The sequence below is a fragment of the Megachile rotundata genome, chromosome 5 (genome assembly GCF_050947335.1).
Source record: "Megachile rotundata isolate GNS110a chromosome 5, iyMegRotu1, whole genome shotgun sequence".
Classification (NCBI taxonomy): Eukaryota; Metazoa; Arthropoda; class Insecta; order Hymenoptera; family Megachilidae; genus Megachile; species Megachile rotundata.
In genome coordinates, this window is record NC_134987.1 from 20,802,839 (window position 1) to 20,827,528 (window position 24,690).

The following is a 24,690-nucleotide window of genomic DNA, read 5'->3' on the forward strand; positions in this document are numbered from 1 at the left end:
AATTATCGGACTGCCAGGTTTTAATTAACGTATCTGGTATGCTAATAATTATAGCTTCCTACTTTTCGCAATTTCAGAATTATATTTTATAATCGAATCATTCATTTATTTTCGCGTTATTTAAACAAAAATCGTGAGTATGAAAAATGAAAATAAGAAAGAGGAGGGGATTTTAATATTGTATGGTACAACATCGTGCAGCTTGCTGTTCAAGATAATTTATTAGCTGAAGATTTCTAGGTATTTTACAAAGTAAAACGTGATAGTTTAATTTAAAAAAATATACTAAAATACAATATCAGAAGGACCATTCACCTCACAGGGCGACTTTCAATGAATCTTCACTGGAAACATACACGTAAGTGTCTACGAAAAACTCATCGTGTCTGGTTCTGATTACGCGTACCAAATTAACTACTATTTACACATTTTTGCTTTCAATTGAAAACGATATCTAACAAAAGGGAAATTATATTAGACTTTGCCCTGTATCATTACCTTACAGTTCATTAATTTTTAATATCACTATACGGGGTGTTTTATAGAACGTGGGTCTTGTAAACACAAGTAATTTTGAATTTTGTTACAAGAGACATTCAATAACTTATCAAGAACTTGACTCTTGTGACGTTTAAATATTTTGTGTCTTATTCCACGTGTTATGAAACACCGTGTATTTCAATTATGTACATACACATTTTACAACGAAAAGTAATCGAACGATACCTGGTTGATCCATCGAAAAATCGAATTATACAATGACACACAGTTACGACACGTTGCAATAAATCAACATTTACAATTACATCGATACAGTATATTTATAATACATGTACACTTTGTCACATTTAATACTATGCCTTAATTAGGAATACTATCGATACATTGACTAATGTGGGGGTCATCGATGGCCGACCTGAAAAATATGCTTACAGTATAAATTACGATGTAAATCATCGTTGACTAGAGCTTCGAATAATCGGGAAAAGAATGTTCTAATCTGTACAGAACTTGCGTATGAAGATTTTCTAGTTTGAATGGCTTATCGAGATATTAAGGAACCGCGAACCCTCTCAAAGTCTCAAATAATATCGTATCATAATTTAGTGCTTACAGGAGTTTGCGAGATGGATTAATGAAGCTTTCAAGAACTCAAGAGCTCTATTCTACTTGGTTCACTGAATCTGTGTAATTTCAGGAACCTCGACGAAACGCTCGATTTTATCGTATGCGATTAATTTATGCGGTTTCGGTAAATCGCTGAAAAAGATTCCAAACGAAAGTCGAATGGATGTTAGGAATTAATAAATTGTTTTTGACTAGTGTTAAATAAAATTATTGAACGACATTGTTGAGAATTAAAGAATTATATCATTTGCATTTTATTCGAAACTTTCGGTTCTATTTGTTAGTTGATTCTTGGAAGTAAAATTCAAACTCTAGTCACGTTCACTGCATCTCTTCTAGAGTGTTATGCATGTTCTACTATTCTATTTGAGTGCATTATATGCGGAGTACAAAGTAGCTTAAATTCTGACGCTTTCATGAAAAATGAACTTATTTTAACCAACTCTGGAACAATATAGGCTTTGATTAATGGTTTCCACAGAAGTTTAACCTCTTTAAAGTCACTTTTATGTATTTAAAGGTCACATGTATTACCATGCTTTTCTAACAGATTTAAAACGTGCAACTACGAAATCATTTTTTTCTAAACTTAAAATATCGTTCCTCAGAGGTTAAACTGAAAGGAAAAGTTCATAATTTCGATAACGATCAACACTTTGTGTCTATTTTACGTGGCTCCGAATTATAATACGCAATCTAAAAAGTGACAGTTAATCGAAACTTTTCCCATTTTCCTTCGGCATTTCATGCTCTATAACTTCAGCAGCCTTTTTACAGAGGAAGCAGACAATTTTATGAAACGCATCAAATAAGACGGTAAAAAAATTCCAGAGCACGTTGTATGTATAAAGTGATACAAATATCCCTTTTGATAATTTTGTGGCTTGTATCGGAGAAAGTTTAATTGGCAATTTCAACATGGATCAATAAAATATCCTGTTTCTATTTTAACGAGTTCCAAAAGTTTTCAGCAACTTCTTAGTTTGCCAGAACAAAATGTAGCGTACATGTTAGTATTATTCGTTTTGTTATTAATTATTAAAATTCGTAAAAATGTAGTGGTTCTTCGTACTCGAACATTTGAAATGTTCCTTAACAATTTCGCTGATGTATCGTAAAATAATAACAGTATCGTAGGAATACGTAAACCGAAAGAGGATTTAAAAGTAGCAATAACCAGACAGGAAGGAAACGTGGTATCGTTCGATTATTGGAATTTCTTTGGCTCGTGAGTGAAAGTGACGGGCAACTGCGAACCCAGATCGGATTTATGTCGAAAGTATAAGGATTATCCGGGATTTTGCACGCTCAGTTAAATTGTCACGTACCGCATTCTTTCTCCGTCTGCTCGCGAACAAGGAACTCTGATTCCTCTTAGGAAAGTTTGTTTGCTCTGCTTGAATTTCTTGTTCATTCTTGACGAAGGAAAACAACGGAGATTCGAAATTAGATCTTTTTTCTGCTCGGATTGAACCATCGTGAAAGGGCGTGTTTATAAGAGGAAGTTTGTAAAGCAAACAGTACGCTAACTTCCACTAAAACGGTAGTTGATGTAAAATTTATTGTTAATAGGTTAAAGGATGTTTATTTAAGGAAGTGCTGTTTAAAAGCTAGTCTGACAAAAGCAAGGTTTTCTTGGTTCTAGACATTATAATTGCCTGTAAATAAAACGAAGTACTTCGACCGATAAAAAGAATATTTCGATTGAAAAAGGATTTCGAAGTTAGAAAAAGAACACGCGCGGAAGAAATCAGAATGTTTCGTAGAAATGTCAATATAAATTTGGAATGTTTCAGAGTACATTGTGATAGGCGTCCTGATTGTTGGGACGGCGATACGTTTCCGATGTTAAATCTTTTGACAGCGAAAATGATTGCTTTCCGTGAAAATGCTGTGTACCTTTTGTTCTTAATGATGGTGCGAGAAAAGGGACAAAAACCTGTCAAGCCTTCCCCTCGAATATACTACCGACAATAAATTAAGCTGTCTGCATCGAAGATAAATCTCTTCCCTCCTTTTTTTCTGATATTTCTTGCATCGTTTCGTTTTTTCGTTCTTCGCTATTTTTTAAATTTGCGACGGTCACCGATGAGCCTCCTAGCGATTATTTATTAAATACACGTCGGAATATTGAAACATAAGTTGATAGAACAAAATCAACCTAATCGAATGTCTTTTATATTTCTTAGAACTAGTTACATCTTCCTGTAGGAATCCGGGAAGCTTACCGAAAATTTGATACCCGTTTAATTAACAGTTTCATCGTAATAAATTTTAAAGAGTCGCCTTTGCTTTTAGCGTTTTAATTTTAATCTCACGTTTGATGTAAAAAACGATTAATTTAAGAAGATTAAAGAACTTGATACTACGTCGAAAGCATAAAGCTTTCCCGAATTTCCGAGTGGAATTTGTTAGAATCGCGAAAAATACGTAAATTCAGTTCTCAAATCACTCAACGCGTACACTTTTAAATTATCTCTCACTGAAACAGAATAATGTACACGCCAGCTACTTCAATTTGGAAATATAAATAAAGTATCATTGAAAGAAATAGCTAAATAAATACAGCGTCGGTGTTCCAGTTCTATATGTAAATACATTTTAAACAGAATATCTCGATTGTTTCAATCGCTATTAAATATTGAAAAATATAAATAACTAAAATTCATGCAGCCTCATGACGTACATTTGACAATAATAAAAAAAAACAATTCAAATCATCGCAAATGACGTTCAAAGATCACCGTCATTTCATCGCGAAAATAATTTCGATATTTAACTTATGCGAAACAGCTTATTTAAACATCGAGCCTTTTTGACATTTTGATTCGATATCCCGGCAAGTTCAAACACGATTTCATTAAACTCTCTGTGAATGGGGTTTATTATTTTACAAATTCTCCTAGCAAACGTTTCGAAATATGAGATAAAGCGTTTGCGTATCCCCTAACCTCAAATATACAGAAAATTGACAAATATACAGAATTGCACGGTGAAAGATATTTAGTCGACTTGTTTACGAAACTATTTGCCGTCGAAATTTGCAATAGGTCATATGCCTCGAGATTAATATTTCGAGATACATTAGACTCTCGTTATATTGCCACTAACGCAGCGACGTTAAGTCAGTCGATGGTATGGTAACACGTAACTACACAAGTACAGTAAATACAATTGGCTTAGCGAGTTTACAAATGTTTCGTGCAAACTATGCATGATACGCTGTCATGCTGTACTATAGGGAATAGTGGTCAAAGTTCATGTACTCGTTGATTCGGCAATATAACGAAAGTCTGTCTACATTGAGATCGATTTTACGAGTGTCGTCCAACTCCTATAAAATGGAAAATTGACTCGGATTCACGAGCAGTTAAACAATTGAATCCTCCATTAATTTGTACGTTTTAATTGCGCCGGTACTTCCTTCAATTTTCTTCGTTTCAAACTTTTCTTGTCATTCGCAAGCTGCGTAAAAGTTATTTCACTTCTAACTCGTTTCTTTTATCCAATATATTTGTTCGTAACAGAACCGTCGAATCGAAACTATTAAATATTCTTTCATTGATAGTTTACGGTGCTAAAGAACCCTGTTTTCATCGAGGTAATTTCGTATCCAAGACGCAATTTATTCGTCGTTACGTTTGCCACCACGAATCGCGTTCTTCGATCGAAGTTCGGCGACAACGATATCCGTGATTCTCATTCGATTGTCAATAAGAAACACGCTTATATGTATCGTTGCGGGTTGCAATGGTACCTGGTCATGCTTTTGAGCAGTTTGCGCAACAATTGTTGCAGGCAACGCCGAAACGTAATCCCGCACATCGCGTACAATAGAAAGTTGATGCTGAAGTTGGTGTAATAAAGCAGCATGAAGAACTGCTGCAAACACCAGAGCAGGTCGGGCGTGCTTTTATGGGCCAACGTGAAAAAAAAGACGCACAGACGGATCGCGTAGCTGGAAAACAACAATATAATTGTTAATATTCTCCTTTGCCTTTCCTGCAAACATTCATTGTACGATTATGCGAAATTATATTGTTCGCGATGATGCGCACCGTGCCAGCTTTATCACGATATTCCTCATCAAAAGCTGCATTTAATTTGCTTTTCAAATTCTCATGCACGCGCTCTCCTTTCTTTGTATTCATTGTAATGTATTACTTTTTTCTCGGAACGTAATTTTCTAAGAAATTATACTTTCACGATGGCAAAAAATTTGTTAACATTCGTCGTCATTGTATTACCGTTTCATCTAATTATCCTACTACTTCGCTATTTCGTTATTACATTATATTATTACTCCACAGTTTTACCATTATATTGCAAATTCAACAAATATTTCGCGATGCATTTAAATTCGGTTTCGATTTGTTTTCACCCGTAGAGTCTCTCCGCGGCTTCCGTCATCAATATTCGGGATTATTGTCGTAGCGAGCGGTAAATTACAGTAACTATCCCCGTTCGTTCTCACTTACCTCGGTGAATTAAGCAGGATGAAAACGGTGCTTATCAAAAGCAGCATCTGTGTGATGCTCTGCTGATTTCTCGTTGATACGAGATTCCTTGACGACGATCTGATGTCTGCAACATAGTCAAACAACATAAAGGAGTTAGACAACTGATGCTTAAGTTTCCTCTTTGCCACCAAAGTCTAGGACTAGATTGCTCTTGGGAGCAATCTAACTTCAGGAGTCGTATTTCCGCTTCTTGTACCTCGTACGGATAACAAAGTTTAAAGTAACTGCGAAACCGAATAGAAAGTCAATTTAATTCACTTTATCGAGCCTCAAATCGTTCCGAGAATTTGTTTAATGTAAGTGAACTAATCGATCGCGCGACCGTGTAAAGTGGAACACGATTAAAGGAGCAAAGAAAATTCAATTGTTATGTGGTAGTAATCTAGAGTTTTATAATAAAATTTCAGTGGTTTCCATGTTCCTTCGCTTTGAAGTAAATTCTGTATTGGTTGCCGCAAGGTACGTCAAGTGTATTAGGTTAACCCTTTTTGACCAAAGTAAATTTGGAATCAGTCGTTAACGTATTCTAATCCTGAATCGCAGATTCTCAGGAATTATCGGAGTATTAAGCGGAAGCTAGATGTTCGAAGAGGATTACACATAATTGAAAACACGCTTACGTATGCAGCGAGCTGCTATTTCAGGTTGCTGGCAAGCGATTCGTGGCGTGGATGGCGGTGCAGACGTGGTTTGTTGCCGGGAAAGATGGGAATGATTATTCTTCGACGAGTGAAAAGATTGTTGAGATGGCGGCCTTCGGGTTCCGACCATTGATCCAAGATTGATACCACCGGCTCCGTGGTTACTGCTGCTTCCACTCTGAAAATTCATGCAGAACATTGCTCGAATTCCTTGCGTTGCAGCCGAGTTCCGAACATTATTCCCGCTATCATAAATCCTCGCGAGCTTTCAATCAACGTACTCGTCTCGATTAAAACAAAAAGCAACTACTCTGTTCGAGTAAATCGATAGCTTTGTTCATTAAAATCATAAAATGTGACGCAGCACAGTGGATTACATCGAACGTGTAAAGCGAATGCAAATTAAAAAGATTTTGTCCGTGATTGAAAAATTGTTACCCAACTTCAAAAACACAGCAAATTTATTTGTTCGTAGGTAATTATCGCTCACCCCCAGTAATACGGTAGAAACTCGCTCGATAAAAACCAAACGCGTTACTTTTGTATGTGGTGTATTCTTCTGCTCGCTATTTTTGCCGTTTCGTGTTAGTACCGAAAGAAATGCTTGTTGTTTTTAAGATTTTTAATCGTCGGACGCTTCAAAAAAGTTAAGCAATCTCGTTATGTTTGATCTACTTTGCAGAGTTATGTTTTCGAAATAGCGGTTGTTGATTTGTATAACAAATTATTCCCTAATATTATCTTCGCTGAAAGTAGCACAACTTGACCACACGCAGAAATTGCAGACGATTCAATTACGCCACTGTTGATACGAGATAACCCGTAACAATGAAGATTCACGGGGCGCCAATAATTTTTCAAGCACGATATCAGCTTCTAGATACGTCTGAGCATTATGAGCATCGTTAGTTAGGATATCGTGTTAGGTTCTATATCGAACATGCCCCTTTGTTACCGCACCGCCGTGTCCCCATTTACCCTGATCGTCCTAAATGCTTACTTCGTTATTGAGCTAACGAAGAAAATATTTCACGGACAAAATTGTACAGTTTCTGTACCTTGCGAATGTCGTCTCTCGTAAATGTAATTACGCTTCCGAAATTCTGTTAGGTTAGGTCCAGCGATAGGTGGATCGAAAGTTCACGGATATTTTTCTATAAAAAAACTGAATGATTGGTCGCACTCGATCGTACCGATTAAACGGTTGATTAATTATCGAATACTGATCATTAGTCGCGCACAAAAATACCGCTGCAACGAATATTGCAGTGTGATCTCGCGAAAGGGGTGAATTATATTGAAGGTTAACGATCATGAATAATTCAATACCGCGAGATGCGAAACGAACGAAATTTGACGAGTCCTCAAACACTTTCGTGTCGATGATTCGGCAGATAAGTGTATATAACATTTTCCGGGTCATGGCCTCGCGAAAGGAAAGTTCTTCACGCTGTTGAAAATTCGACGGAATACATCGAGTATGAATTCAATGAGCTACGAGTGTCATTAACGGTGCTATTAAAAAATGCGTTCATCTTGGTTCAACATTTTTTAACACCATGTGGGTTATTGTATCTATTCGTCGCTAGACCAGATTGAAACGACCTTACTTAGTCAGTTAAGAATTTTTAGTATCGCTGTTAAACTTTTAAAAGCGGTACTCGAGATAGTACTGACTCAAAATGGTTTTCTTTTTTTAATCTTCATTAATTTTGAAAATATTCAACATTGTTGTAATTATATAACTGAAAATATTATATTCAGCTGACTAAATTTGTAAGCACTGTAATTTAACAGTTTTCTTTCTTCATGCTGCCCGTTAATGATCCTCCTGTTAATTTATTAACACTTTAACGACCGCACGTCTACGCAGTCAAACGTCGCCAGGGGCCGGCAGTATTTTTGAAGAATTAATTTAAGAGAACTTTATTAAATTCACGAAAAAGTTAACATAAAACAAAAAACGACAACAATTTAACAACAAATTTAATATTTCGTAGAGCGCCGACATTTGCTCCATAATTTATATGGTACACCACTGTAGTGTAAAATGTAAAATTAAAAATAGGCAATAATTACCTAAAATCAAAGACGTGGCGATGAAATACGAAGCCGATAGCAATATCCACACTTGTTTGCATTCGTAAATTATCACACAGAAAGTGTGGTAACGGTTGTTCCGGCTATCACACACGTGTTGTGTGAGCGGTCGTTAAAGTGCTAAGAATAACAAAAAAGAATTTGATAATACGATACTGCAATGTCACGTTGTACTTCTTTTGCAAAGGCATGTTCGGCATATTTCTTTTAAATTAATTGAGCGTGTTATCTGTTTATCGCCATTTAGTGTTATCAGTATTTCTAAACTGTCGCTTTGTATAATGGCTGTTACGAAAATACATTACACAGATTATAGTGACGTTATCCATTGAACGCGAAGGGGTAACATCTGTCAGTCAAAAACGAAATCTCACTAATGCTTTAGTATTATGATTATCTCACCCATGCTAAAAATATCTGTGATGTTTTTACGTTCGCGTTACGGTAAAACAGTTACGAATATCTACGTTCCTCTAAATAAACTTCTTCTATTCAAGTGTTTATAAACGAACGAGATACGCTCCGATTAAATTGTCTAGATCGGTAAGATTCGAATGAGTCTTGTTGAACAAATTTCCGTGTAATTCCGTCGTAACGTAAAGCAGACAATTTACATCGTTTGGTGGCCACAGAAATCTACGGTACACACTATTTTCCATTACATTTGTTTTCAAAATAAGATTAAAATAACTTCGAAAGCATACTCGATTTTGATTACACTCTTTATTACGAGAAATGTTCACTCTTTTAACGTCCATTTCAGGTACATTTTCACTTTACTTCGACTGCAACATTTTCAAGAAAAAATATCGATACTGCGCTCCACACGCTTCTCATATAATTCAAAAACATATTTCATTATATAAGACAAAAACATATTTCAGATTAACGTAATCTGTGTAGGTTTGCGATCCCGTATCAAATCATACAAAAACTATTCGTAATTAAAGAAAACCTAGCTTTACTTTATCCTATCTGTTTGTACAGATATTCGACTAAAAAGAGAATTTTTAAAACTGACGATCAATAAATCGAGGATTTCGAATCCCAAGTTATTTTGGTCCATTTCCATGGGGAATAGAGCGAGTTTAATCCCTCGAAAATAGGGAGACCAAAATGACGTTTTCCAACGTTCGAATCTTCAAAATGTTTCAATTTCCAAAAGCCACTTGATAAAGCATAAAATAGGTCATTCACAGTATTACTATGGTAACAAAGTTAACTCACTATAGATAAGCGCGATAGTTACGTAAATGCTCGCGTTTATTTTCCATCAACCCATTAAACATTCGAATAAGAAATTAACTTTGATAACTCTGGGAATAAAAAGTGTCTTTAGCTTTGAATCTCGTTCCTGTGTACAAACATTTATCAAGATATTCAAAAGTATTTAGTGCAGCAGATTTCTGCATCACTGAACGCAATCATCGATTTCACTGACTTAATTTATTATTTATTTCGTCGAGACCGTTCCATTCACTGATGCACCATTACAGCTACCGTTTATTCCTTTCAAAGAAGCTTCGTTCTTCGCCCGGAAATTCAGCCAGAATCCACTCTCCGGCAATAAACTGAAATTCGACTTCCTATACTTCATAGGTATTTGAGTTTTAACACACGGTTCCACGTCGCAACGCCACAGCAGATAAAAGATGAGGATTTTCGATTCGAGGAGAGCGAATCTGTTTCCGATACAAATTCTCGGACCTAATCCGAATGGAACATAAGCGTGCACCGGTGGAGCGTTTCCGTTCAAAAATCGACTCGGATCGAACGTCATAGGGTCTTGATAGTATTTCGGATCGCGTTGTATAGCAAAAGGTGAGATCCATACAAGATCACCTGGTTTCAACGTTACGGGTTTTGCACCCGGCGTTGCGGGAGGCAGTTGAAACTCTTTCACGCAAATGCGATCCAAAGTAAACGCCAAGGTGTGTAACCTATTGGTTTCGTTCAGAACGGCGTCCAAGTATTGCATGTTCTTGATGTCTTCGTAAGTAGGATTGCCGTTGGTTCTTGCGACCACTTCCTCGACCTCTGCTATTACTTTAGCCTTCACGTCCGGATGCACCGCGATTTCGTGCAGCGCGAAAGAAAGAAACGTCGAAGATGTGTCGTAGCCAGCAAAGAAGAACACGAATGCCTGATTCGTCATCTCCTCGATCGTTAGGGCTCTATCTCCTTTCTCTTTAGATTCCATCATCAGTTGGATCATGTCTGGCCGCGTAATGCCCTGTTTCGAACACAAATCAATGATCGATGATGGAAAATATAGTACAGACAAGGCGGAAATACAGAAATTTGAAGTACTTGGTGTTCTTGCAAAATTTCTATCTTGTCGGTCTAATATCGCTTCCCGATTACGCATGTTATATGTATTACCGATTAGTGGATTTTATCGTAATCCGGCACGTGAATTACGAGCGTGTATAGAATATCTATTCCATTAACGTCAGCATTGAAATAATACAAGCAAGGTTTCACTTTGATGTCTCGGTGTACATATCGCAATAGATATTACGCTATTATTCAATCGATTCCCGCGCGTACATCGAAATAGCGATTAATTAATTTTCTGAATCAATGAATCCGTAGCGCGCACTCCTATTTCGGGTTAATTCGATCAAAATCGGTTTGACCTTAAAATATCGACTGATTTCACATATGTCGTAGTTTATATATTCCCACAGTTGTAAATTGCCAAGTCTTCAAATTTCCAAATTTCGAAAAACCATACATCAAGTTTTTCCTTGATCAGATAACACCCTAATGTACTCACCTTTTCCTCCCTCGTTCGAACCGTCTCACCGACGACGTTCAAAAAGTAACGATGAACTTTCTCGCTGAACAGCCTAATGCCAAGCAAATTGGACAGTTTAGGACAGCATATAGCCATCATAAACTTCCAGGATAGAGCGGTCATGAAATTCAGCGTCTTTTTGGCCAGCACGTAGAACTCGTTATTCGGATTTCTCATCGAATCGATCGAAATGCCGAAGCTACAGGTGGCTATGACGTCGGTGGTGTATCTTCCGCAGATATCCTTCACATCGAATATCTTTTTTTCCTTCGATTGGGTAGCAATGAAATTGCTGACATTGTCCGCGCATTCGCGTATCAAATGGAACATGATCTTCATCTTCCTAGAGGTGAAGGCAGGACTCAACAATTTCCTCATCTCCCTCCAATTATCGCCTCGAAGAGCGAACAAGTTCTTTCCCATCAGAGGATCGACTTCCGGGTCTACGAATCCGCGATGGTCGCAGAAATGATCGAAATTCTTCACGCAGATCGACAAGATCAGATCTGGATCACGAATTACGAATATGGGAGATATGAAGTTGAACAGCCCGAAGTATTTAGCCCCGGAGAAACGATGGTACAGTTTCTGGAGGAGTTCCGCCATGTGGATACGACGAAACAGCATAGGAGCCATATTTCCGAGAATTGGAAGCGGTCGCTGGTACGGGACATCCCGTTCCTTGAAGTAACTCAATGGCTCCCATATAAAATGATACAGGAGCAGAAAGCCCACCACGAGGAACAATGTCAAAGTAAACGGATCCATCGTTCAGAGATTTCAGAATCGATAATCGGTGTAGAAATCGATCGGTAGAATATCAAGATCCAAATTATCCAATGACAGATACGTATTCGCGAAAATCGATGGCTCTGATTCGAAACACTATATAATTGTTTCGATACTCCTCCGTTGTTCGATTATGACTGAACGACGCACAATTTAGCATCGGCTATAAACCACTGAATAAGATGCAAGAAAGTGGTGTCATGTGACTCGTGACGTTGACGAACAGACGCGATAAAATCGCTGCACGAGATAAAAATGAACAGTTGTGTCGTGTGAAACTATAAGTTCGTTGTTATGAATTACATGCTTAATGACAAATAAGGAGAGATAACACGGAATTAATTACTTCGTTAATGTATGAGTCGAAGTATGTGCCACTGATGCACGTTAACTCGTTAACCAGCTTTTCTGAGCTCGTCGAATGACACGGCGGATGCAACTCGATAATTTGAGGATTTAGAAAATTAGGTCTTTGGGAATTTGAAAATTTAGGAATTCGGAAGTATGCATTACGTTATGACAAATGTTATTCGACTTGTATTCACAATCAGTTTTTCTTTTTCTCGGAATAATAATTTATCGAATTACGACAGCCTTATACGTATAAATAAAGTCGTATAAATGTGTGTTTATTAGCTCATCCATATTTTGATATTTTAACCATTCTCATATTAAAAGAGGTATCTCGCGAATGAATTTAAATGGCAGATTAATACGCTTTTTGTCAGCGATTTGTCACAATCCATCGGAGGTGGCTACGGGGGCGGAAACGGACTCCAGCGAGCAATTAAGCGGTTTAATAACACTTTTTAATGCAACGTCAGTCGATAAATTTAACTACCGATAACTGAATATGATTCTGTTTATCCTGTCCCTGACAATGACATCTACTACGTCTGCATGAGATACGCCGCTTCGTGTGTTTCGATAAATTAATGAAACGTTGCAATAGTTACGCAATGGGTTACAGCTTTTGTTTGAACTTTTAAAACAATGATCAAACCACTGAATCTCCTCTATACTTAGATTAAATGTTTATCAAAACAACTTGTGCAGGAAATTATTGCGAACATTTTTGTGATCACATGATGTAAGTATACCACTCTCGAGTTCAATTGATATCAGAACAATACAATCTGTTATGATCTTCGCACATTACGAATGCGCGACCTTCGTCACGACGTGAACTTGAAACGAGAAGTTAAAACATGGAAAAGAAGTTAAAAAAGCAGAATCTAATCTGTATTTTGTAATTGAATATCAAGGGGAAAAGAACAACGATCGTTGTCAAGGACAGACTGAAGAAATTTCATGTGACAATAAACGGTATTGTGCAATTTTAACATATCAGCTACTGCTAGCTCTGTTAGCTTTGTATCTTTCTACGCATATCACTCCGAACAACTTGAAAACTTATCTTATATACAAACAAGTGATTAAATATTTTATCTTAACTAATAAAGAATATTTATCACGCAACACGTACCGTAATACCGTAGCAATATATTATCTTATGTAGCACGTATAACACACAGAGTCTGATAATTGTGTAGAAAGTACGTAAATATTTTCTTCTCTATCAGTTACGATGGTAAAGTACAAAACGTAAACGCTTCCACTTTAGTGGAGCACGCTATTGTTCAGTATTCTCGCTATATGACCACATTTTACAATAAAATTGTGTTACATTATCTCAGGCAGAGATGTAGGAGTATAACAGTAGCATAGTAAATATATTGCACTACAACGATCTATTGTCAATGAGTTTTGCTGTCAACGACGCTAAACCTTTGTGAACTCCGATGTAACCTTCTCGAACCAACCTACGTACCTAATGTTGCGTGTGATCAATCACGAGCTAATCAAACCGTTGCCCGAAGTCGTTGGTTACTCAAGCATATGTCGTGCGTTTCAATTACGGTGTGTAATTGATCGCGGAATTTAGTTGTGGATGTGTTCATTCCGCCTCGGTATGGATGATGCAACGAAACGTCCATCGCTTCACAATATCAAACGCGACAGACGATTAACTACACCGCGATCAGGAGATTAATGCATTTATCGCATAGTTTACCGACGACTATCAATTTCGATTTGTCGAATAACTAATCGACAAACTTTAATTGTACAAACGTTTCTACGATCAAAGAACATCATTTCGAGTGGCCGATGATTCGTAGGTATTATGCTGAATCGTAGATGCAATTGTTTTCATTGTCGCGGTCAGCGAATCAGTATGCAATTCCAGGAAGAAAGAATTGTAAACATCGTTGAATCTATAAAGACGAACGATCACGGTTACATAAGCGAAAGATATTTATATGACGATCTAAAATAGTTGATTCGCAACTAGCACGCCTGCAAACTACAAAGGAGCGATGAAGCGTCTCTTCGTAATTCGTGATTTCGTATCTCGTGAGATGAAACAATATAAATGCCCCGTGGGTCGAAAGGTATAAGACCGAGCAGAAGGTCAAGCCACGCTATGCATTCGAAATAGTGGTGTCCATTAACTGTCGAATATTTCAGACAGAAAGGCGTCAGCTTCTTTTTTCCCCCGATTGACTCATCCCATATCGTGGACCCGAAATACGTACGTTAAACATTCGGAGCAAAAACACCTTGCCGCACTTACGGTTCCGTCGTCTACAAACTAAATAGGACAGGGAAAAAGGAACAAGAAGTTACCAGCGTTTGCTGCGAATACGGTTAATTTGTTAGAAGCAGAATTTCCGTCTCGTTGAAATTTTAAACAGCAATTCTCAGCTGTCCCGCGCAGTGCACGCGTTGAAAATTAACTCTCCGCGAACACGAATAACTTCCAGTTGATGTATTTAACTTACGTATAAAACTCTTCGTTCACGCGTTCTAGTGTAAATATGGGTGTAAAACTAGACACGGTATAGTAATTTCGTCGAGTACGCTTTACGTACATGACTTGTTTCGACGCTACTCATTTCAACGCAATTCGATTACGCGAGTTCCGATACGTGCCCTTTTATTCGATACTCTTAGCGACAACAATTCGAATTATTTGTTTTTTAATTCGCCGTGATTAAATCTGACGCTCATTCGATCCGGCGGAACTCGTCGCGCTGAATCGATTTTGTGTTCTACCTGCATTCCCATATTAATACCTTATTAAACGAATATTATATGTGCCGTACAAAGACCTATTCGGACATCCTTTGAAACGCAATCATTTTTCATCGTACCAAATGAATAAGCTGAACAGATTACATTGGAAATAAAGGATTCACATGACGCGACGTTTAATCCGAATTAAGTTACAATAACGAGATTTGCAAAACGAAAGTAGATCGTGTAATTCACGAGATTCGCAATGCACTGATTAAACAGTCTACATTTACTTTGCAGATCTGACGTATCACAAACGTATAAACCTCGCAGTCTAGTTATGAGAAGCTATGATTTTCGCCATTGAACGTAATCTAACTTTGAGCTCATAATCATATATAACTTAGGCGTCGATGATGACACGTATAGAACACGTTGCATAACAATCGCGAAAGACACGAATACCGAAACACTCATAAATAAAAATAGCAAAAGTTCACTCACCGGAATTTGATTCAAGTTGATGTCGGATCGTTCCCTGTTCGGGCTGCCTGTCAAACTGCTAGACGTCTGCTTGAACCTCCTGCTGAACATCAGCAAGTTCCTCATAATCATGGTGTTCATCACGATGATCATCACCAACGGGGCGATCAGACTCGCGAAGCTGTCTATGATGCTGATGATCTTCATCGCCTCCAGATATTCGTCTTTCAGTTCGCAATACTCTTCTCCCTCTTTGGTCGACACCACTCCGGCGGTGACGAACGAGTAGGAATGACCGGTCAGGGCAACGATCACCAATACCAACACGATCGTTTTAGCCCTGGCTATGGTGCATATGTGCGGTCGATGAAGGGGATACTGAACAGCTATGAATCGTTCGACGGTGAAGGCGACGATCAACCAGACGCTCAAGGAGCTGCAAACGGCGCTCACGTAGACCAGCGTCTCGCACCAGCCGTCTTTGTTGAACACCTTCCAGCCCAAAGTGTTGTTCAACCAAACGAGCAACAGGGTGACGAGAAACCCGAAGTCTGCGGTGGCCAACGCGGCCAAATAGTAGCTGGAGCTCCGTACTTTGAGGTGGGTGTTCAGAAACACCACGCAAGAGAGCAGATTGCCCACCAGACCCAGCAGGATGATCGAAGGAATGTAGTACTGGTGGAAAAAGTCCAGGAGGAAGTAGAGTGAGTGACAAGCCTCTATCGGCTTCTCCTCCAAGTCTATACCGGGTTCGAAACTACGGTTTCTGTAACCGTAGTGGGTCAGATTCATCCACACCGTCGGTGAGACGGATCGTCTGTCACGAGATGCCGACGTCTCTTGCAGACATCTCGTGTTTGGGTTTAACGTTGACGTAATCGCGAACATGACGTCCTCTCGTATGATCCGTACGATATTCAGCCAATGATCCGATACTTGATCGCGTCTTTACGCTTTAAAGTTGAAAACGATAATCGGTAATGCTGGCTGAGAGGTACGGACAGAGATCTGTAGCGTTTCGTAATAACCGAAGAAAATTGTTGCGTTCAAAGATACGCTCTGGCAATAAAAGATGTACAGAGTAATCTGTAGCGTTTGATGTAGGGAGCGATCAAAGATGTCATTCGCGTTTCAAAAGATGCACTTTGAAAATTGGAATCGCCGGGTGGAAAATGTTGGTCGAAGATAGAATTAAAAGGCTAAATGAAAGAAAATGAGAAAAATGGATGTCTGCACGAAATAACGGTACGTGTACGTGGTCTGCCTTTCTCCATAACAGTCTTTGGCTCTCTTCCACGCGATTTATTAAAAATAATTAAACCTACGTTACATTTTCAAATACGCTACACGAATATTTACAAAGAAGAATGTTTTTGTATTAATATTCGAGAAATTAGTTGTTAGTGAAATCTATCCGGTAAGCTACATGCGGGCTGGATTACATCCAATGAAATCGTATCGGATTAAATTATGCCAAATTCAATTACACTAGATTCGTTTGACAAAGAGAACTCTTCAACGCGTTGAATAATGGTTATTTATTTACTGTGAAGCAACCTTTGATAATGTCTATAACACAATCTGAAGGAATTAAAAAGAAGCGATCTCCAATACTTTTTATAAAATGCCACACGATTAAAAAGATAGAAAACGCAATGTTTGATCGACTTTTTCGTGGACTCGAAATTTCCCTCGATTTTTACCTCGACTTTTTCTCTTCGTTGTTCAACGACGAAAAGGGAGCGAAGTAAAACAATTCGTTTTTAAACTTTTAGTTCTTCGGTGCACAATTTCAAGACAAGCGACGCTTTATTAAAAACCGTGGATTTGTAGATATTGGAGATTGTTTAGAAAATCGGTAAAGCTTTTGCGATCGTGTAATTTCATTGGCACAGCGCGAGCTTTTATATAAATCTCTATGGACTTCTCCAGTAATCAATCTGGAATGAATACTTCGATAAAAATTCCAAAGTGTGTCGAATATTAACGAAGAGTTTTTAATCTCGAGTCCTAATCAAAATTTAAATAACATTTATTTCGCGATTGCAACATAAATTTTAACGTTGGGATAAAAACGTTATCTCGATGTTCGACGAGCAGAGTTGATATCAGAGTAAATAAAGTAATATTATTTATTTGCAAAATCTATGTATTTTAAGTAGATTTTAAGTAGTTAATTAATGGCAATTACGTTCTGAAACGTTCGCAGCTTACATTCGCATGAAATTCGTTATTAATGTTGGAAACTCGTAAACACGTTGAGTAACATTTGAACGTGTTACGGTCTATTTTTTCCTTTCTCGTCCCTCTTCATTCAAAACTCTCCAATGACTGTAGCATTCACGAATCAATGAGTTAGAAGCGAAATGTTTTCGACAACGAATTAACTTGCTAATTAACTGAAATCCAATCAACGGCTTGTTGTGTTAATTAGGTTGCTCGTATCAAGTAGCTGGTTCCTTAATGTAAATACAGTTTGTAATTATTCAAATTTTACGAATACCTTCCAATATTTCCTACGACCTTTCAACGTTTAATTGAAAATACTAATAGCGAGAAGTAACTTCGCAAATTGCGAACTTCTGTTCCGATTCAACTTTTCGAGTTTCGAAGACACAAAGAAATCTAATTATGAACGCGAAAGGACTGAGCTTGCGATGCATTGGAAAACTCTTGGTATCCTTTGGTAACTCATTTGCGGAAACTTAAGTTCTTGACAATTTTATCGAAATATTCGAAATCTCTTCATAATACGAATTACAAGTATGACACTTCAAATATGACAGTATTTATCAATTTTATCCGAAACCCTACAGAATCTCTCCATCCGATTTTGGAAATATTTTATTAAAGGAAAATGTATATTTACCTTGAAAATTCCGTTTAAGAACGTCTTCGACATCTATGACACTTTCACGTTAATCATTAAAACATTAGATCAAGCTTCAATTAATTTACAATTAAATATACCATGTTGAATACACTGAAACTCCTGAGAGTATTATGTCTTTATAATTCACTCGAAACAACTTACTGTTTCTATAACTCGATTACAATTTATTATTATAACTTAACGACACCAATTTGCCGAGTAAAATCGTTTTTAAAGATATTACGATTAAATATACAATGTTAAGCTACAGCGTCTTAAATTTTATACTTTTTAACTCACTAATTTTCTTACGTATTCCACTAGTACTTAAGAAACTTTACCGAACTTCGCGCAATATATGGCGTTACACCGAAACTCGTAACTTCTGGCGGACTAATTGCAGTTTATTCTCGTACGTGATCCTGAACTTGCTGAATTCCAGCGGCGCACGGAACAATAAATAATGAGAAAATATCCGGTCGGCAAAAAGATAAACCGGACGGTACGCAAATAGTCAATGTTGGAATCCGCTGTACCGCTTCCTCTTCCGTCGGTCTTCAGAGCACCTCCAACGATCCGGTCGGATATACCGCGTATCGATCAGTTTCCTGCATAGAGATTATCTTTGTATCTAGCCACGCTTGGTTAGATATACATCGTTCATGCGATTCCTCGACGATCCTGTAGCGCGTGGCAACGAATAATTCCATTTTGTTGAATTCCCATTTAATTAGCGTCTTCTCCGTATCGATAAATCTTTACATAAATTTTTCCAATGCTTTCCGCGTAAATTTAACGCGAAATGAAATGTCTCTCTTGATATTTTTACACTATGCGGGATTTCCTTCCGGAAATGCAATAATCAAGTCCCACTGATATATTATTGTTTTATTTACGCGCGCTTGATTAAACAGTGAGCGCGTTTCGTTGTAATGTTCGTGGAATCCGTTCCTAGAACATGGAACTGTTCTTTAGAACTATTCTCTTGAGTCTTTTTAAGCATAATTGAAATTCGTTCAGAAACTTTTTTAATAGTTATGCGGTGGTAACAGTGTCATATTCTCCAAAACTGCTACATTGGAATTTCCTTTGTTCCGTTGCGAGATATAATATCCTGCGAAATAGTTGCAGTGGCTGGATACTCTGTGTTCAAAACTTAACGTGATTTGTTTCTTCAAATGAGATTTTGACTAAAACGGATTTCGCCAAATTTGGCGATCGGACAAAGGAATTTTTCCGATGGATTCCGATTTCATCTACGAATTTCTGCACCGTGATTTTCGAAAAAGCTTCCTTGTCCCAAAAATTCTTGCATCGAATTCACTTTTCAAAGGTATCCTTCATATCAAAGCACCGATGCTTCCACGAAGTAAATTCAATAATCGGATAACTTTACTCTAGAATTCTTTCGAGTTTCCAACGGTGCTTTTAGACATTTTATCAAAGACTCTTCGCTTTCAAAGTACAGCGAGACACATATCAAATTTTCAAATTAAGAATATAAGGTGTACTGCAATCACTTTTGTTCGTATGTTCGTATCTTCGCGTTCAAGGAACAGCGAGACAAATATCAAATTTTCAAATTATGGATCTAAGGTCTTCTGCAACCATTTCTGTCCATAAATTTGTATCTTTCCATTTCGAGGATCGTCGAACGGAAGTCGAACACGATTTACCGCGTGTTTCGAATCAACGACCACGAACGGCCTTGGACATCCACTGTTCTGGTTTTGTAAGTCTACATCCGGGGAAGACGGAAATAAGGTCGAGAATTTTGGTAATCTCCAAAAACATTACGAGTTCAATAACTCGATCGTAGATCTTCCTATTTTATTTATTTATCGCTGTCACGAATTAAGGTCTTTATATTATTTAATGACGGTAGCTTATCGTTTATCTTTATTATCGTAATACAGACCTTTCACGAACATCTTTACGGAAATAACAGGGATTTATGGGTATCTCCCTTTCTTTCTTTTTCTTATCGCGTAGTAATAATTTCTGATTAAATTGATGTCTTACTTACGCGAGAAATATATTGTTCTTTGCATTCTTGCATCCGAGGAGGTTTATTAATTATCTTTCACGTTTTATCGTAACACAGAAACGATAAGTAAGGAAGTTTACTACGCAACGTTCGAAACTTCTATTCGGAGAACACGTTAACGTCTATGTGAACGATAAACATTTTTATTGTTTCTTCAACGGAAAATTATTAAATCTGTTTATTGGAACTCGTCGTCGGAAGTTTTAGGCTATAATGATTCAACGTCATCAAACAGTGACATTAGCTAGGCAGCTATTTACCGTATCAATGATTATTCAATAGTTTAAACACTGACAGTTTACAATAGATACATTCATCGATTATAACGGAAATAATAGATGTTTACTTTCACGAGCAGAAGCTGTTCCGCAAATTGCACTAGTGTCGCTCGGTAATGCCGAAACAAACGATTCCTCTTTTGTTCGTCGGTAAAAGGTTCTTCTGAACGTGGAATAATGTCGGTAATTAATGTTTGAAATGGTGGTAAACTATCTCGATACGCACACGGAATAAATATTCTTGCTTCCGTTAAAGCGGAACATTTTAAAAGGTTAAAATTTTATTGTATTTATATTTATTTACATTGATCGTTCACGTTCACAAATGAGATAAACTATTTCATTTACGCTTTCATCTGAAGCGACGATTCCATCAATTTTATTAGTGCTTTCGCTAATCTCTAACGATGATCAATTTTTATTCCAATAACCGGACAAAATATCCACAACCAATCTATGTATTCGTATTTTTATCACCAATCAAATTCCTTATTTCAACGCGCGGAAAATTAATTTTATTTCATTCGATAAAATTTATTTTATCATCGAACAATGACTAATCGAATGAGTCATTGATCGAATCTTTCGATGATCGTTTAGATCGCTCGATAATATCCACGCGATGAAATAATTTTGTTTACTTTGACGGATAAAGATTTACGAATTATTTTTATATTTTTATCACCGATCGATCACAATGATTTCTTCGGACGATGACATTAAACTTTACGCGAAAAAACTTTTACGCGGTGGAAATTTCCTTTTTAATTTTTCATCGACGATGCAGATTTCTTTTTAGATCGTTACCGACCCGAGGAGCGTACGAATTTTTGTCGATTTTCACGGAGGGAAATTTCAAACTATACTGCGGAGAAGAAAATCGAAACGTCGCGTGACGAGAAACGACGTCGGGTAAACTGAGATCGGGATCCACGATTTCGACGGGTTTGCCACCCGCCGACTTTCCTTCGCATGCGCTTTGAAAGCTTTCTCGAAGCTGATCGTCGCTTTCATTCATTTTAGGCGCCTCATACTATACCTTATATCTATCATTTTTTATACTTCTACGAAAATAATAAACTGTCTGGCAGAAACAAACGTATCAATGATCACGAGCAGAAACCAATATGTTAATAACAATGTTTTTCCTCGACAGTAGCTTTTAAAAATATGAAATTACAATCACAGAAAGACCGCAACAACGCTAACATTAATCCGAAAAATGTTTTATAATGAAAAATTCGCGAAATGTTTACTAATGAATTTATTTTCGTGGAAATTTTATGATATATGTACATCGTATTTCGTACGAATTCAAAAGCAACGAACAGTCAGAAAAATTGAGAAAAACAATGTCAGATTTTAGATGAAACGGAAAAATGCAGAATCGGAACAAAGGACTTTTAATCCAATGCTATGGCGTTTCTTTCTATCTCGGCAGATTGCGAGAATGTAACGTTATACAATTAGAGAGATTGTCTTTTGTATCAATTTTTTCGAATTAAAGTAGATAAAAGCAGTGCACTATACATAGAACGTTCAATTATTTCATGCTAATTATCTGTAATTTCTTTCATCCAATTTAATGAACTTTGTTAAGCTGGTTCGTTTTTACTAGTGATAAAGAGTTAAACGCTCAAAGTCGAATAGTTTAATGAAATTCTTTCGAACGTCCTAGCCTGAAACAAACGTTTCTAATCTTCGTTGCTGAATCATTGCGTGTCGAGTGACCTATCTCGAAACGTATAGGAGATTCCATAATTTGGACATTTGGAAATCTAATGAACCCGTTAAGAAGCCAAACGATTAGCATCCTTCTTCCAAATTTTTAAAGGTTTTCTATTTTTCTTCTTCTGTCATCGAAGTCTATCTCTGGCTTCGAAACTAATTAAATGGAAGAGCGAAGCTTGCGAAACGATAAACTGTTCTTGATTTGCCAGAATCCTTATACGCATTTGACAATAAAGTACAAACTAACTGACGAAATGAATAAACGATATTATATGTCAATTATTAATTTTCGATGACCGATAAGTCTATCGTTAGTTAACCAGATAAATGTAAAAGCAATTCAGTCGGTGATTCGATTAGAGCGAATTCTGTGATTAGATTAACATTTTTCTACGTCGTGTTTTTAAAATGCAAACAAGCTGCGAACACAATAGGATTGTAGAAACTAGAAACTAGTATATTCGATCAGACCGTTACAGTGTGAACGTGTTTGCTTCGAAAACAATATTTTCATTCTTTTCTTTAATCTGTTACATGCAACGCGATTGTTTGCTTTTAATATCGAGCCGTCGCGTCGAGTTTCGTACAGGATTTGAACAGCGGACGGGTTGCACGCGACAACGGTACATAAGAAAAAGCAGCGTATTGAAATTACTTTGCATGCAGCTCTTGTATTCATAACAGAGTTTTATATTCATGAGCAGTAGTGAACTGCAATGCCTTTCGCTTATTTTGAAGAAACTGATGAGAACGTGAAAGTCCGCGTCGATAAAGTACTTTAATTTGCGCGCTTGAGAGACAACTTTAATTTGAACGAGTCTCATTCGGAGATTTGATAAGTCCTTTGACCTCGATCGAATTGCGAGGCGTCAAAGGGATCTGAAGAATCCTTTTAAAATGTTCATTTATTAATATACAGTGTTACGAAGTACTGCAAGAAGCGTGTACCAGATTGAGGGGTCAATTGCAACCCAGCGGTAAACCATTTACGCGGGTGCTCACCTACGTACTGAATCCGAAATCAATCACGATGGGTCAATTGTACGGTGAATATGACCTGAACACGCGCGAATGGTAAGTACAATTACGACTTCAATTTCTAAACCAGAGATATTTGACCGCACTGTTCTACGGCTTTGTCTGTTTCGTGGTACAGACACATTGAGTGCTAATTACATTGGGATAGAATTTAATTGATATAACGTTTCATGCAACGCATCGCGATATGATCTATACCAATATGCGAAGGTGTAAACATTCAAAACACGGAAATGCGACGCCGGGCTATACAATTTGCGGAAATACAACGCGTAGCAGTATGGCACGTGATAATACGACGCGAAACGATGAATAGAAATACAACGCATGCCGATACGATGCGTGAGAATATGGCGCGTGACGATACCACGCGTGGCTATACGACGCAAGATAATATCTCGTAGTAATATGGTGCATAGAAAAACAACGCGTAAAAATACAACGCGTACAGAGCATAACACTATAACGTATAGAAGTACGTGTGCCTATACGACGCGCAGCATTACAAGAGTCTACTATAAAAAAAAATTTCGTATTCGTTGAAATTGAACCAATTAATTACATCTCCATTAACCAAATGGTAAATGTATGTTGGGATTATCAAGTTGTCAATATCGAATGGTTAATTAAATGATCAATATGTGTGAATTATGTATGAGCTATTAAAAGTACTTTATCCCAGGACGGATGGTATATTTTCGACGTTGCTCAGAGCCGGAATAGCAGCAGACGATCACAATAAAAGATGGTACGTATTCGACGGGCCGGTCGATGCTTTATGGATCGAGAACATGAACACGGTGTTGGACGATAATAAGAAACTTTGTCTGTCATCTGGTGAAATAATGAAAATTTTGCCTACGATGACAATGATGTTCGAGGTAGCCGACCTGAGGGTGGCTTCGCCAGCTACTGTTTCGAGGTAATTAGAAATTTAATCCCTTTATCTTGCTACTTCGTTCTTACAGGATCAAATGAAAATTATATAAGATTAAAATTATGAGTTGAAAATGTAAGATCGTGTAACGTAATTTTAAATATGATTGATATTGTACTTCAATTAAGTTTTACGATCCCTTATCGTGTCTGAAAAGACAGGAAAGTTGTTATTCGAATATAGTACATGTAATCGATTCGCGTCAGGACATTAATCACGGTACTATAAATAAAAAAGTGAAAGGAAAC

At 37.3% G+C, this 24,690-nt stretch overlaps 3 protein-coding genes across 5 annotated transcripts in view; 1 reads left to right on the forward strand and 2 right to left on the reverse strand.

The window, feature by feature from the left end:
• Nucleotides 1–21,668, reverse strand: part of LOC105662486 (uncharacterized) — a 35,026-nt gene extending 13,358 nt beyond the window's left edge. Inside the window, exons 1-5 of one of the 3 annotated variants that reach the window (XM_012285159.2) lie at nucleotides 18,409–21,665; nucleotides 15,561–16,492; nucleotides 6,269–6,467; nucleotides 5,607–5,712; nucleotides 203–5,086 (exon numbers count right to left, since the gene is read on the reverse strand). In XM_012285159.2, the coding sequence (XP_012140549.2) occupies nucleotides 4,855–5,086; nucleotides 5,607–5,712; nucleotides 6,269–6,467; nucleotides 15,561–16,427 (1,404 nt within the window). In that variant the 5' untranslated portion in view covers nucleotides 16,428–16,492; nucleotides 18,409–21,665 and the 3' untranslated portion in view covers nucleotides 203–4,854. Of the gene's footprint in view, nucleotides 1–202; nucleotides 5,087–5,606; nucleotides 5,713–6,268; nucleotides 6,468–15,560; nucleotides 18,353–18,408 lie in introns of those variants that run through there. The other 2 variants (XM_076531504.1, XM_012285158.2) reach the window with 2 other exon arrangements.
• Nucleotides 1–24,690, forward strand: part of LOC100874893 (dynein axonemal heavy chain 1) — a 63,390-nt gene that overhangs the window by 14,833 nt on the left and 23,867 nt on the right. The window contains exons 24-25 of the mRNA XM_076531514.1: nucleotides 23,387–23,541; nucleotides 24,188–24,427. Coding sequence (XP_076387629.1) covers nucleotides 23,387–23,541; nucleotides 24,188–24,427 — 395 coding nt within the window. The remainder of the gene's footprint in view (nucleotides 1–23,386; nucleotides 23,542–24,187; nucleotides 24,428–24,690) is intronic.
• LOC100875680 (cytochrome P450 9e2) lies at nucleotides 9,094–12,130 on the reverse strand. Its single transcript, XM_003703363.3, has 2 exons — nucleotides 11,169–12,130; nucleotides 9,094–10,622 (listed from the first exon to the last, which is right to left on the reverse strand). Exons 1-2 carry the CDS (start codon nucleotides 11,955–11,957, stop codon nucleotides 9,843–9,845), a joined length of 1,569 nt encoding a protein of 522 aa, XP_003703411.2. The 5' UTR covers nucleotides 11,958–12,130; the 3' UTR covers nucleotides 9,094–9,842.